The sequence below is a fragment of the Podarcis bocagei genome (genome assembly GCF_964188305.1).
Source record: "Podarcis bocagei genome assembly, chromosome: 8".
NCBI lineage: Eukaryota > Metazoa > Chordata > Lepidosauria > Squamata > Lacertidae > Podarcis > Podarcis bocagei.
This window is the reverse complement of record NC_138133.1, coordinates 22,434,740-22,450,513: the sequence shown is the minus strand read 5'-3', so window position 1 is coordinate 22,450,513 and position 15,774 is coordinate 22,434,740. Positions and strand designations below refer to the sequence as shown.

At 45.5% G+C, this 15,774-nt stretch overlaps 1 protein-coding gene across 2 annotated transcripts in view; it reads left to right on the top strand.

Annotated features, from left to right (window-relative positions):
- The first annotated feature begins 141 nt into the window (after positions 1-141).
- DROSHA (drosha ribonuclease III) overlaps positions 142-15,774 on the top strand; it is a 96,677-nt gene continuing 81,044 nt past the window's right edge. The window contains exons 1-10 of one of the 2 annotated variants that reach the window (XM_081206163.1): positions 142-253; positions 1,338-2,215; positions 4,385-4,477; positions 5,222-5,447; positions 7,277-7,418; positions 8,508-8,659; positions 10,119-10,199; positions 10,979-11,065; positions 13,242-13,328; positions 14,914-14,985. In XM_081206163.1, the coding sequence (XP_081062289.1) occupies positions 1,347-2,215; positions 4,385-4,477; positions 5,222-5,447; positions 7,277-7,418; positions 8,508-8,659; positions 10,119-10,199; positions 10,979-11,065; positions 13,242-13,328; positions 14,914-14,985 (1,809 nt within the window). In that variant the 5' untranslated portion in view covers positions 142-253; positions 1,338-1,346. Of the gene's footprint in view, positions 254-1,337; positions 2,222-4,384; positions 4,478-5,221; positions 5,448-7,276; positions 7,419-8,507; positions 8,660-10,118; positions 10,200-10,978; positions 11,066-13,241; positions 13,329-14,913; positions 14,986-15,774 lie in introns of both variants that reach the window. The other variant, XM_081206162.1, reaches the window with a different exon arrangement.

Genomic DNA, 15,774 nt, shown 5'->3' with positions numbered 1-15,774 from the left:
GGGAAAAATCTCTGGGATGCTCTCGCCAGTCCGTGCACGGGACCACCCAGCGCGTCCCCAACCAGCCGAGTTTCCTCCCCTGGTCGCCAGCAGGCATCTCTGCGAAACTGCCTTTCCGGCTTCGCTTTTGCTCCTCCTCTTAACTTTTCTCTTCCGGTGCGCGTGGTTTCCCACAATTTCCCCCCCACCCGTCTAGATCTGGGCTGCTCAGCCGGTGCCTGAAGTCTTGGAGCGAGGAAGCGACTATTTCCAGGTAAGTCTCACGCTTTTGTTTGCAAAGAAGAGACATGCATATCAGGGGCGGACTCAAACGGGGGGCGGCGGCAGGGCGAGCCAGCTCCCCTAAATCAATAAAAGTCAATAAAAATACATAGCTAACGGAGGTTCTACCCTCCCCGCGCAACAAAAGGCCAGCACCTTCCCCCACCTCCAACAAAAACCCTGGCTGCGCCCCTGATGGATATGCGGTGCTCTCGGATCTCGGCTGCGGTCTACCTGCTTTCTGCTTGGAAAGAGGCGACCCATGCATTTCATAGACGGGTTTCTTTTCTTGCTCCCTGGAATGCTTTAGGAATAGAGCCGCTCAGCTCATAGTTAAGGATTTTGGTCCTGCTCATCCCCTCCCCTGCTGCGGATTGAGGCCAGAAGCACATTCAGACGTGCATGGGGGTGACCCGTAAACTACAACTAATCCAGAATGTGGCAGCTAGATTGGTGACTGGGGGCGGCCGCTGAGACCACATAGCACCGGTCTTGAAAGACCTACATTGGCTCCCAGTATGCTTCCGAGCACAATTCAAAGTGTTGGTGTTGACCTTTAAAGCCCTAAACGGCCTCGGCCCAGTATACCTGAAGGAGCGTCTCCACCCACATCATTCTGCCCGGATGCTGAGGTCCAGCGGCGAGTGCCTTCTGGCGGTTCCCTCACTGCGAGAAGCAAAGCTACAGGCAACCAGGCAAAGGGCCTTCTTGGTAGTGGCGCCCGCCTTGTGGAAAGCCCTCCCATCAGATGTCAAAGAGATAAATAACTACCTGACATTTAGAAGACATCTGAAGGCAGCCCTGTTTAGGGAAGTTTTTAATGTGTGACATTTTAATGTATTCTTAATCTTTGTTGGAAGCCGCACAGAGTGGCTGGGGAAACCCAGCCAGATGGGCAGAGTACAAATTATTATTATTATTATTATTATTATTATTATTATAAATTTATCTGAAATAACTGGGAATGAAAAGCCCTTCCCTGGGAAGTTGACGCGGAATGATGGCGCCATGGCGAGAATTCTTTGGGGCATCCGTGGTGCACAGTCTTTTAATTTCCCTTTTTGGTTTCTTTTCAGAGATAGACAATGTCCTTCCATTCCGGGCGAGGGGGCTGCCCTCGATCCCGAGGAGGAGCCACGGCGCGAACTTCGACTCCGACTTTCCGCCCCCAGAATTTGAGGCAGCTCCACCCTCAGCAGCCTTCAGCTCAGTATCAGTATGACCAGCCGGCGGTGACCACGGCGGCTTATGCAAGCCCTCCCACCACGAGCTACATGCCTTCCAGGCCTGATTTTGTCCCGTACCCACCGCCCATGCCCCCATCGCCGCAGAACGCCATCTCCCAGTGTCCCCTGAGGCCGCCTTTCGCGGGCCACCAGGTCAAGCAGACCTTCCCTCTCCCTCCTTGCTTTCCGCCGACTCCGCCCCCCGCCCCCAATCCTGGAAACCCGTCTGTTTCGACTGGCGCGGCGGGACAAAACGCGTTTCCTTACATGATGCCTCCTCCATCGGTTCCACATCCTATGCCGCCTCCGATTATGCCTCAGCCGATTAATTACCAGCCTATGTACTCCCCTTCCTATTCGCAGCAGTCCTTCCCCCCTCCGAATTTCAACAGCTACCCACACAATGCAAACTCTTACCAGGGTGGCGGTGGCAGTGGCGGCAACAACGCCAACAGCAGCGGCAGCAACAACAGCAGCGGCAATTTCCGGAACCCTGGTCAGTATCCGATAGAGAAGTCCCAGCCTGAACGGAGGTCTCCGGAGCGCAGTAAACACTATGAGGAGCATCGCCACCGGGACCACGGGCACGGGGAGAGGCACCGCTCCACCAATCACGGCGATCGGCGGGATCGAGGGAGGAGTCCCGATCGGCGGCGGCAAGAAAGCAGTCGGCACCGGTCGGATTACGTCAGGGGGCGGACGCCTCCCCGTCACAGAAGTTATGAATGGTACAGGTCAGCCAGTTTGACTCGTGCCAGGAGGGCAGGTTTGGTAGGATGTGTTCAGCCGTGGAGGCAATTATTTCGACGGGAAACGGTTGGCCGGCAGTTGCGCGCTGAGCTTTGTTGCTTAGCCAAAATTGCGTCCAAGGCTTCCACGTCAAAGTCCCAACATTCACTTCCATCACACCCCTCTCGTGTGCATAAAGAGAAGAGCCCAAAAAAATATTGTCACTAGTAAGAAGAGTTGTCTGTCTATAGCAGGGGTGCCCAAACTTTTTTCAAAGAGGGCCAGATTTTTGTTAGGGTTAGGCTGGGGGACCCAATTAGGCCCCCAAAACGGACTTTGGTCATGCCTGGTCTATAGGTTTACTCATGGTTTGTATGTATTACACAGTCCAACTGGTGTATTATTCGGTTGGAAATTGGAAGTCAAGAGATTGCCTTCTCTTTAGAAAAATAATAATAGTCATGCTTCCAGCCAGTGCTTTTTTCTACAGAAAGAGGTGCGGGAACTCCCCCTTTTTTTGACAGACAACCCTAAGTTGTTGACCTTTTTTATGGGGGAGCCAAAGTTGTTTTAGGGGGGAAACAACACTTTTTTTGGGGGGGAGAATGCTTCTCCGCCTGAACGGCATGTGGTTGCTATACGGTGGCTGGTACACTACAAAGAGGTCCCGGAACACACCAAAGAGTTAATGGAACTCAGTTTCGGTGAGTTCTGGCTGAAAAAAAGCCCTGCTTCCAGCTACCATGATTTTGGCTGTTGGATATAAAATGCTTAGGCGGAATTTTGTGCTATATGTAGCATCACTTGACTAGAATTGAGCTACAGCGTTCTTTTGGTCTTAATATTTTTATTGAAAAGGTTTTGATTATAAAGAAATAAAGGGATGCAAAGAAAAAGATTTTAAAAATAAAAAGGCATAAAAATGTGTAGAAAGAAACAATATACGAGTATAGGCAATAGATGAAAAATACTCTACCTCATACATTCTTCGATAAATTTGATTCTATTGTCATAATACATATGTAAATACAAATAGTCTTCTGCATTTTGCATAAACTCATTCCAAATATGGTCATATTCGCCCAAACAAAGTCTTCGTCTGCAAGCAGTCTGTTCATAAGTTGCAAATGCTATTCTTCCTGTTCATCAGTAGAGCACGTAGAATCCCATTTTTGTTGTCCCGTTGTTAACTTCGAATACAATAGGTATATAGTTATATTCTTCGCTGAAAATTTTAGCTTTTTTAGGATGGTCATAATTAAGAATGAATAATTCGTTTCACACGTTTGCCTTAAGTCTCCTGCCTTCTTCTGTGGACTCTTTCAGTTTACCTGTGGGAAATCCTTTGATGATCCCTTGTGACTGGCTTGAGAAATAATACCACTTTTCAGCTTGTTTCATTATAAACATCACTTGTCCAGGGCCAGCCCTACTATTAAACAGACTGAGGAGGCCTCCTCAACTTGGCCTTTGCCTCGGGCAGCAAAATGCCTTGAAGAGGCCTAACCTTGTCTGAGTCAAATGCGTTGATTGTTGCATCTTGTAAAATTGTTTCATTGATATATTTTTTTAAAAAAATGATGAGTTGAGAGAAATAATTGAGAACATTGTTTTCTGGAGAAAATGTACCAGGAGAGGAAGACATGTTGCGTAACATTTGCTGATGTACTTTCTATCTCCTGGTCTCCCTATCTCCTGGTATTGCTTGCCCCATTATTATTATTATTGTTGTTGTTATATTTTATTTTCATGGAGAAAATAGCCAGAATAAAGAAAGAAGCCACTATTTGTTATTCAACTGATTCTTGGAGAACACCACTAACCAGATACGTCCCAGCGGGCAGTCTGGGGGGAAATCTGTGCTCAGAGATGGGCAGAGTAGCTGAGCCTATACTTGAGTTACGACCGCTGAGATTGAAAACCTAAGCCAGAGTCAGGTTTATAAGAGCAGATGGAACCCTATTGGCTAAGCAGGTCACCTGGTTCCTCCTGGCCTGGCATTGGCAATATTGTCCTCTGACCGTGACCACACGGTAGAGAATATGGCGGCACTTCCTTCCTCTTCCATAATGACTCTCAGGGCTCTCGGCAGTTTATTCAGCTTTCTGGTTCTATTGTTTTGGAACTAGAATTTACTCTCGGCTGAAATCTTCTTTAATTCTTTAAAGGGAACGACAACGAGAAAGACACAGGCACCGCGACAGCCGGCGATCGCCATCCACCGAGAGATCTTACAGAAAGGATCACAAGAGGACAGGAAGGTAAGATGAGGGAGTTGATTATCGCTGGGTAGCTGCTGTTAGGCTGGCGTTTCTCAGACTCTGGTTCCCAGCTGCTGTTGGACTGCAACTCCCCTCATCCCTAGCTAGCAGGACCAGTGGTCAACGATGATGGGAGCTGTAGTTCAATGACAGCTGGAGACCCAAGTTTAAGAAACCCTGTGTTAGACTGCACCTTCCGACCTGGGGGGTGGTGTAAAGGGAAGGTAAGACAAGGTTGGGACGCGGGTGGTGCTGTGGGTTAAACCACAGAGCCTAGGACTTGCTGATCAGAAGGTTGGCGGTTCGAATCCCTGCGACAGGGTGAGCTCCCGTTGCTCAGTCCCTGCTCCTGCCCACCTAGCAGTTTGAAAGCACGTCAGAGTGCAAGTAGATAAATAGGTACCGCTCTGGCGGGAAGGTAAAAGGCGTTTCCGTGCGCTGCTCTGGTTCACCAGAAGCGGCTTTGTCATGCTGGCCACATGACCTGGAAGCTGTACGCCGGCTCCCTCGGCCAGTAAAGCGAGATGAGCACTGCAACCCCAGAGTTGGTCACGACTGGACCTAATGGTCAGGGGTCCCCTTTACCTTTAAGACAAGGTTTGGCTGGATACGAAGCCAGTTTTCAGCACGACCTCATGCATGAGCTGCAGCAAACTTTTGATGAGTGTCTCTCCTCCTCGTGCACAATTGAGCCCAGCCTGGCTGCCCAAGATGAATTGTTTATTCCCTTGTCTTCTTGTGCAGTCAGTCTCCCGGTCAAGACCGGAAGAGAACTCGCTGGGAAGACGACCGGGATAGGTGGTCGGAAAACGCCAGCAGGGAGAAGAGCTATACGTCCATCAAAGACAAAGAGCCGGATGAGGCTGTCGTCGAAAAGAACGAGGAAGATGACGAGGACCTGCTGAAGCCTGTGTGGGTCCGCTGCACCCACTCGGAAAGCTACTACTCAAACGACCCCATGGATCAAGTGGTACGTTGAGGAACCGTTTAGAGTTGGAAGGGACCAGAAGGACCACCTTTTGCCCCAGGTGGGGTTCAAACCCACGGAGATTAAAAGTCTCATGCTCTACCGACTGAGCTATCCCAAGATCACTTAATGAAGTTCTCCTCCTGCCTCCTTTCACCTTGTAAGACCCTTCTAGGGGGAAGGGGTTGGCTTCCTGCATCATGTAGTGCCTGGGGAGAATTGCCCCAAATTTCGTAATAATAATAATAAATTTTTATTTATATCCCGCCCTCCCCAGCCAAAGCCGGGCTCAGGGCGGCTAACAACAATAAAATAATACAAGATTCTAAAATCATTTCATTATAAAATAAATTCAAATCAAATTGATGGCAACCATTGGGCTAGAGTTCTGTGAAGATTGCCAAAGGAGGGAGTCAGGCTGTGCCCTGGCCAAAGGCCTGGTGGAACAGCTCTGTCTTGCAGGCCCTGCGGAAAGATGTCAAGTCCCGCAGGGCCCTAGTCTCTTGTGACAGAGTGTCCCACCAGATCGGGGCCACAGCCGAAAAAGCCCTGGCTCTGGTTGAGGGCAGCCTAACCTCTTTGTGGCCTGGGACCTCCAAGATGTTTTTGTTTGGAGACCGTAAGTTCCTCTGTGGGACATACCAGGAGAGGCGGTCCCGTAGGTACAAGGGTCCTAGGCCGTATAGGGCTTTAAAGGTTAAAACCAGCACCTTAAACCTGACCCTGTATTCCACCGGGAGCCAGTGCAGCTGGTATAGCACCCGGTGAATGTGATCTCGCAGCGAGGACCCTGTAAGGAGTCTCGCTGCGGTATTCTACACCCGCTGGATTTTCTGGGTCAGTCTCAAGGGCAGCGTAGGCTTCCACCCAATTTAAGTTAACTTACCTTGGGACCCAATCTATTCCCCCCCCCCCATCCTGAAACCTGAAATGTGTATGCTCATTTCTTAGTTAACTGGGTGGGGGTGTTTTTTGGGGGGTGGGGTGGGGCATTATCTATCAATATTTTTGGGTACTTCAAACCTTGTAGTTCCTCTAAAGCTGTTGATGCCTCTGGTATATGGATGATACTGTTTTGGCTACATAAGCACCGGCACTTGAAGAATTATGATCACTATGTGATCTAGGTTTGTGTGTATCACACACTGTCTCATTTTCTGAATGTCCAGAAGAAACTAAAGCTTGTTATATCGTCTCTGGTAAATCATCCCATGTGATCGACCTGTTGCATTTGTGAGTGTGTGTGTGTTGCGTCGTGTGTGCAACACACTCCCGAGGGTCAGCATGACTGCAAATTGACGTTGCAAAATATTTTCAATTCAGAATATCCTTTTGACTTTCTTTTTTAAAAAATAAAATTATTTATTTAGTTTTTCAGCTTAAAAATTTACAGAGATATGTCAAACATCGACAAGACTCCAAGGAATTTCCTGGACTTCTACCCTCCTCTTTGTGGGTCCTATTATTAATCATTTCCTCCCACATCTTTTATGATCATCCAAATCCTTTACCTCTTCCATTATGTCTGGAATTCAACCTTAAACTACAAGTGATATTCCAATCCAACTAACAATTTTAACTGTTTGCAATGCTCTTTAAGATAAGTTATAATTTCCCCCCATTCCTTGTTAAAATGTACACCTTCCTGATTTGGTATCTGAAGAAGTGTGCATGCACACGAAAGCTCACACCAGTAACAAACTTAGTTGGTCTCTAAGGTGCTACTGGAAGGAATTTTTAAATTTTGGTTCGACTACGACAGACCAACACAGCTACCTACCTGTTCCTGATTTCTGAAATCCTTTTCACTTTTGTTTGGTTGCAATGGCAAGGGCGATTCCACTGTCGTCGGAACGAGCCGGCTCCGAGATTTATATGAGAAGTTTGAGGAAGAGCTGGGCAAACGGCAAGCAAAAGCCAAAGCTGCCAGGCCCCCCTGGGAGCCCCCCAAGACCAAACTGGACGAGGATGTCGGTAAGGACTTCTCTGACCCACGCGACACACCCCAGAAATAAATGCTTGCCACTTTCCAGGAGGGATCAGCTACTGGAGGCCCAATGGCCAAATCTGGCCCTCAAATATGCCCCGCAGAGGACCTTAAGGTCCATTAATAATCATAGTTTAGAGGTCCCGGGCCCTAAGGAAGTCAGATTACCCTCCACCAGGGCCAGGGCCTTCTCAGTGATGGCTCGGACCTGGTGGAATGCTCTGTCCCATGAGACCAGGGCCCTGCAGGATTCAGCTTCCTACCGCAGGGCCTGTAAGACAGAGCTATTCAGCCTGGCTTTCAATTTGAACTTAGCCTGATCTTTTATTCCCCTTCCTTCCCTCCCCCTCCCCTTTTTATGAAGATTACCTGCTCTGGGATCCCACAGCTAATTCTCCCCTGGTCTCCTCACTGGCCCAAATAGGACTAATCTAGCCAGCTAGCCCTGGTGATCATCTAATGTTTATTGGATTGATTTCCCCCCTAAATTGATTTTTGAATTCTGAATTTATTGTTATTCACGTTTTATACTGTATTTTATGCGATTTTTGGTTGCCTCAAGTGTTTTAAATTTGTTGTTAGCAGCCCTGAGCCCGGTTTTCTGAACCAGGAAGGGCGGGGTATAAATAAAAAATTATTATTATATTTATTATAAATGCCATTTGTCCCTTGAAAGATTCCCTGCCACTATCCTGATCCTTTTCATGCACCACTGTCTTCTAAGATGAGGCATAGGCAAAGTACTCTTTATCTGTTTCCCCTGTGGCCTAACCTTTCCTTTTTATGTGCCACCGCTGTTCTCTTTTCTGTGAAAGCCCCATCTGAGGTGAAACTCGTGTGCCTGAAGAAAAAGCTTGATTTCGGGGAAGCAGCGGGGTTAGTTAGAAAATTATATCTTGCATGCCAGTGACCAGCACTCTGTACTCTTGAGGTGTTGCCAGGAAGAAGTAGAGAAACTTTGCTCTTTGCCATGCCCCTGGGGCATTTGCCGCTCCAGTCTCAGATCAGAGGTGAATGCGTAGTTTTGTGGGAGAGGGAAAAGGGCAGATTGGTGTCACGTTTTCTCGGGAACGCAGGGAGTTCCAGTGACTCAGAGTGCGAGTCGGATGACGACAGCTGCTCCAGCAGTTCGGATTCGGAGGTGTTTGATGTCATCGCTGAAATTAAGCGGAAGAAGGCTCACCCAGACCGGCTGCACGAGGAGCTGTGGTACAACGACCCCGGACAGGTAGTACATGCCAAAAAAAGCTCAGTCTTAAACATTTGCGTCGTGGCTATGCAGCTGGTGACTTAACAGTTCAGGACTGCCTCTTTCCATATGAACCTGCCCGGATCCTGAGATCTTCTGAGGCCCTTCTTCATGTGCCTCCTCCTTGAGAGGTCTGGAGGGTGGCAACATGAGACAGGGCCTTCTTTGTAGTGGCTCCCCATCTATGGAATGCTCTCGCTAGGGAAGTTCGCCCGGCACCTTCATTATACACCTTTAGGTGCCAGGCGAAAATGTTCCTTTTTAACCAGGCCTTTGTTTGATTTGATTGACACCCTATGCCCTTTTAAAATGTGGGGGTTTTTTGGGGGGGGTGTTATTGGGTTGTTGTTTTTATTTTGATTACGCATTTTGTGGTTTTACATTTTGATTTTATTCTGAGACCTCTGGTATAGGGCGGTATATAAATTCAATAAATAATAATAATTTGCTATTCCGTATTGAAGATCAAGTCACTTTGCCCAAACCAGTGACCACCAACCCTGTGCTTTACACAAACCAATCTTCTCTCAATCCTGTTCTTGTGGCCGTGTACGCGCACACCTGAAGTTGCCAAAACACAACCACCAAAATTCAGGAGACGGCTCCAATACTATGCATATGTACTTTTTCACAAGCCCCATTAAATCTGGTGGGGTTTACATATGAGTAGACACATAGAGGGCTGCAGTGTACATTTCAAAAAGTCTCGGTTATGGCTGGTGATAGGCTGGTGAAACCTAGGCAGAAATTATTTCTCCCGGCAGAATACTTTCCATTGGTAAAGAATATTTGACCTGGGCCGCATTCAGAGATACTCTTTTGAAGTACTGTGGTCTGTTAAGGTGCTTCAGTTCATGTGCTTTAATTTTTTTTTTTAAAAATTGACTCTTAACTTGTGTATGCTAATTTGCTTTTAAATAACCAAACAAGCCCCTGTGTTGCAAAGAGAATGTCAGCAATGTCTAGGCAACACGATGACCATGTACATACGCAATAGAGAATCTTTATAGAATTCCTTCAAACCATAACAAGTACAAAACGAAATCTTTAGTCTCAAAGTCTCTGAAAATCTTTAAATAAGGTCTCTGAAAATCTTTAAATGAGGTGAGGTACCAGACTTTGTATGATGAAAGACAAGCTGTGAAGCTTTGTGTATTCAGCAAATATGATGTCCAACACTGAACTGTGATTCCGGATATTGACAACTGTTTCGTAGAATTCTTCATCAGCGTAGTGGGAGGATGTAGAATTGCTTCATAAACTGAAAATATTTTTTTTTTGTGTAAAATTTTGTAAGATTGTCTATTGCTTATGTACATGGTCATCGTGTTGCCTACAATTTGCTTTTAAAGGCATTACCTTTCAGGCACTTAACCAGGCTGCCTCTTCCTGTTTTTAAGCATCTCGACTCAGTATCTTCCTTTAACATTTTTGACAGATGAACGATGGACCTCTGTGCAAATGCAGTGCGAAAGCCAGACGAACAGGAATAAGACATGGAATCTATCCTGGGGAAGAGGTAATGTTTCTTTAAAATGCTTTTAGGACGGTTGAAGGGATCTCAAAGCATCTTATCAGGTAAAATACAATATGATGGGGTGGGGGGGGGTGGGAAACCCACTTAATTAATAAATAAGCATAGAAATAAACTATAAAACAATCTGCCCCAAAATATTAAAATCCAATAACAAGCTATGATTAAAACCAGTGTTCAAAGCTTCTGTTGTTCCAGGTGCATTTTGCGACAGTATTTCATTGGTGCGAGTGGTTTCTGAGTTCTGGGCGCAGTACTGTGCCTAAATTTCAGATTAAAACTGAAGGAAAGGAGGGTCTTTTTTCTGCCTCCACACTTCCAGCTACTTTCCAAAGATGGGAGAAGAGACCCTCTTAAGAATATTGGGGGGGTGGTGGTCAGGGGAAGGACTAGACCATGTGAAAAACGAACATAATATTTTAGCTGCAGTTCATTTTCAGCTTTGTATGAAAAAGCAAGCCTAGATATTCTGTTGTTGTGCCCATAACCTCGGTTTAAGATGCTGTTTAGCTCCTAGCTTTCATATCTCGGTTTCTAATGCTGACTAAAACCAGAAGTCCAATAAGCACACTTCAAGGGAACAGCAAGGAAAATAAGAGTTTTCCTAAGGCCTTTAATGAGGAGGGACACCGGCCTTCCCTGGCAGGGTTTGGTCCAAAACATCAGGAAAACATTAGGTTGCTGAAGACTGCTTTCTCTTCTTTTATTAGCATTCACCTTTCCTAATCACCTGCCCCTCTTATTTCCTCTCTCGTTTCTTAAAGCCTATTAAGCCCTGCCGACCCATGACCAACAATGCCGGAAAATTATTCCACTACCGCATTACAGTGTCACCACCTACAAACTTTTTAGTAAGTATCATATGAAGCAGGGGAAGCAGCAGACCTGTCTGTTTTTATTTGAAGCTCTTGTTTTTAAGCCCTTACATAGGTGACATAGGAGCAAGCTGGATATATTTATTTGTGGTTATTATTTATTGATTCAGTTTATATACTGCCCTTTACCCCAAGATCTCAGGGTAGTGTACTATATTAAAAATGTGATTTACGTAGCATCATAATAATAAAAGCAATAAAGCGATTGCAGGAAATATAATAACAGTCCCCACGCTTCTAAAAGGCTGTTCAGCAGCCAAAGGCCTGCTTAGAGAGGAGTGTTTTTGTTTGGTATGTAATGAACGCGCCCGGCGAGCCTCTCTGGAGAGAGCATTGCACAGATGGGGAGCCACCTCAGACAAGACCAGTTCTCCTGTTGCCATCCTCCAGACCTCTTGTGGAGGAGGAACATGAAGAAGAGTCTCAAATAATGATCGCAGGATCCGGGTCAGTTCACATAGAGGGAGGTGGCCCTTGAGGTAATAGTTATTATTATTATTACAGTGGACGCTCGGGTTGCGCAATTTAGCACTTCTGCACCTACACGACCGCTGAAACTTGGAAGTAACATCTTCTGGTACTTCTGGATTTTGGCGTATCCGTAACCCGAAAAAATGCAACCTGAGGCGTCTGTAACCTGAGGTATGACTGTACAGTGGAACCTCGGTTTTCGAATATAATCCATTCCGGAGGACTGTTCGACTTTCAAAACGTTTGAAAACCGAGGATCAATGTGCGGTCAGCAAAATCCATTGAAAAAAATGGGAGAAATGTGGCTTGGAAGCCATTCAACTTCCGAGGTACGTTCGAAAATGGAAGCAATTGCTTCGAGGTTTTTGGCCTTCGGGTTCCGAATCGTTTGGCTTCTGAGACATTCGAAAACCGAGGTTCCACTCTATTATTATTGCCCTGCCCAACTGTTTGGGTTCCCCCAGCCACTCTGGGCAACTTCCAATAAACATGAAAATAATAATATTGCGACCCTGAGCCGTTTAAGGCTTTATAGCCAGCTCTTTGAATCGGGCCTGGAAACTAATTGGCAGCCAAAGCAGTTGAGCCAGGATCCGTGTAATATGCTCCGTGTGTCCTGCCCCAGTGAGCAACCTGGCCGTCCAATTTTGGGACACCGATGGATCCAGCAGCTGTATATGCAGAGAGAGTGTGATGCCATAAACAGGGCCTCAGCCTTATTTGGATTGAGTTTCTGTTTATTGGCTTCCAGCCAGTCCATCAGGCCAGACACTGGTCCATCCCTCCTCTGCCCCTAGCATGGAAACTATGGGCTACCAGGGGAGAGAAGTCCAGGTGCAGTCACCAAGGTGCTTACCTGACCTCCCGGCTGTGTTTCACCAGCAGCTCAATGCCTCCTCGCACACTCCTCCTCACAACCTCATGGTAAACCATGGTGACCCCTGTGTCAGCAGGTCTGCACCGTCCCACCCTGCTGACTGCTATGGGGCCAGCCCCGTCGTCTAGCATAGAAATGCAGCAAGCTATTGGAGGATGAACAGAAGTTTGGGTTGCTGCTCTGCTAGTCCCTGGAACGCCAGCAAGCATTTCAGCAGGCTATTAACTTCTGTAATAACAATAACAATAAACTATCTTCTGTAATAATAATAATAATAATAATAATAATAATAATAATAATAATAATAATAATAATAATAATAATTTTTTATTTATATCCCGCCCATCTGGCTGGGTTTTCCCAGCCACTCTGGGCGGCTTCCAGCAGAATATTAAAATACAATAGCCTATTAAACATTAAAAGCTTCCCTAAACAGGGCTGCCTTCAGATGTCTTCTAAAAGTCTGGTAGGTGTTTTTCTCTTTGACATCTGGTGGGAGGGTGTTCCACAGGGCGGGCGCCACCACCAAGAAGGCCCTCTGCCTGATTCCCTGTAACTTGGCTTCTCGCAGTGAGGGAACTGCCAGAAGGCCCTCAGCGCTGGACCTCAGTGTCCGGGCTGAACAATGGGGGTCGAGACGCTCCTTCAGGTATACTGGACCGAGGCCGTTTAGGGCTTTAAAGGTCAGTACCAACACTTTGAATTGTGCTCGGAAACGTACTGGGAGCCAGTGTAGGTCTTTCAAGAGCTTAGCCTTATTTGCAAGGCTAGTCTGACCTGCGGCTTTTGCCCTTATCTCTTTAGACAGACAGGCCAACTGTGATCGAGTACGATGACCACGAGTACATCTTCGAAGGCTTTTCCATGTTTGCCCATGCTCCCCTCACCAACGTAAGTCGCCTTTCTCTCGTGGCCCAGCTAGTTTTATGGATGGCTGTTGGGGTTTTTATAATTTCTGCGTATGCTAGCTTTCTTCTCTGTAGTAAAAATCAAACCTATAGCAGCCCTCCCGTGAAATCTTTGTCCCTTTAAACATTTTTTTTTATCTGTTCTTTGGAGATGAAGTGCCTCTGCCTTTTTAACTTTACTTTAAAAATGTTTCCTAACACAAGGCAAATCCACCAGTGACATAGCTGATCCCGGCTTGTTCAGTCTCTGCATAGTCTTATCTTGACAATAATTGACCTATTCAGATGGTCTGTCCCAGGGTGGATTTGATTTAAATCAAATCGATTTCAAATCACGATTTAAATCACTAGTCAGTAAGACTTGATTCAAATCATTTTTTTTAATAGAAAGACTCATTCTTGCTGGTTTAATCTTAATATTTACAGCCAGATGAAGGTTTCATTTTTGGAATAATAAATTTCCAGAGTAGTTTTTGCAGTTATACCAAAAATTACCAATTTGGTTATGCTGTTAGAAATACATAGACCGATAATTATGAAATTATTGTGAGGTTTAATAAGTTAACTGTTTATATTTGGACAACTTTTCTGCTGTTGTTTATTGGAAGGAGAAAAATAATAATCATTTCCTTAATAACAATTTAAACAATTTGTATAACTAAAACAATAACATTATAGCGTATGTATCCATTGTTTGTTAACTGATGTGGTTAAACAATTTTAAAAAAGAAAACCTTAAGACTGAAAAACTTAAAACAAATCCTTATTTCCTGATGAATAGCCTTTGGACCATAATGTGAATTAAATAGAAAACTACCTTTAGAAAGATTTTTCCTCCAAAAGCATTTTATTTTAAAAATCCAATTTAAATTAAAAAAACTGATTTAAATAATTTTTTTTAAAAAAAAGAAAAGAAAACCATTGATTTTTTTATCCACCCTGGTTTGTCCCAAAGAGGTTTAAGCCTTCCTGTTGTAGCCATTAAAGTAAAGGTAAAGGGACCCCGACCATTAGGTCCATTCGTGATCAACTCTGGGGTTGTGGCGCTCATCTCTCTTCCGGGTCATGTGGCCAGCATGACTAGGCCGCTTCTGGCAAACCAGAGCAGTGCACGGGAACGCCGTTTAGCTTCCCGCCGGAGCGGTACCTATTTATCTACTTGCACTTTGACGTCCTTTTGAACTGCTAGGTTGGTAGGAGCAGGGACCAAGCAACAGGAGCTCACCCTGTCGCGGGGATTCGAACTGCCGACCTTCTGATCAGCAAGTCCTAGGCTCTGTGGTTTAACCCACAGCGCCACCCGCTTTGTAGCCATTGTTGCACTACTTTTTGTGAAATCTGTGCTCGGTGCAGTCGTGCCTCCAGCAGATGGCAGTCTCTACCAGCAGATGTCATACGTGCCTTGCTTGTCATGCTATTTCCTAGCTGGCTGTCTCAAGCCCTTTTCAACCCCCCCCCCCTTTTAATTTTGGATCAGAAGAAAGCAAGAGAATGCAGCGAGGGTGATGCCTGCATCGCTCTTTGAGACTGAACCTCTCTCGTGCATATGTTTCTTCTCATCTCTCCAGATACCTCTGTGCAAAGTCATCCGATTTAACATCGATTATACAATTCATTTCATCGAGGAGATGATACCCGAAGTAAGTTATGGGAACGATGATGCACGACATCTGTTTGCTTTGTGGCGCGCCGAGAAAGTTTAGCTCGTTGGTTCATGCATATTCCGAAGAAGTTCATACTATATGGCTGGATGAGCGCTTCTGATTAAAGGTGTACAGTCCTGGAATAGCGATATGAAAACATGCTAATGAAAGGTGTAAAATAAGTTAAGCAAATGTTCTCGTGAAAGTAAACTCTATTGCCATCAGTCTATTAGCGCCACTAAGTGAATAGTGCTGTGGGGGAGAGTAGCATTTTGTTAAAACTGTACAACAGTATTGTTGTTGTCATTGTTGATTAAATTTATATACGGTGGGACCTTGGTTTACGAACTTAATTTGTTCCGGTAGTCCGTTCTTAAACCAAAACCATTCTTAAACCAAGGCCCGCTTTCCCTAATGAGGCCTTCCGCCGCCGGTGCCCTTCCACTGTTCAGATTCTGTAAAGTTCTCAAACCAGGACACTATTTCCGGTTTTTTGGAGTTTGTAAACCAAATTGTTCTTAAACCGGACTGTTCTTAAACCGAAGTACCTCTGTTCTGCCCTATACCCAGGGGTCTCACGGTGGTTCACAGAATAAAATCAAGATATAAAACCACAAAATACATAATAAAAATAAAAACAACAACCCAATAGGCCCCCCCACAAAAAGAAACATTTTAAAAGGGCATAGGATGTCGTCTTCTTAATATTTTTTCTTACCCTCGCTAAAAGGTCTCAGGGAGCGTTACAACAATGTAAAAATACTTAACCCAGGGATATAAGTAGAT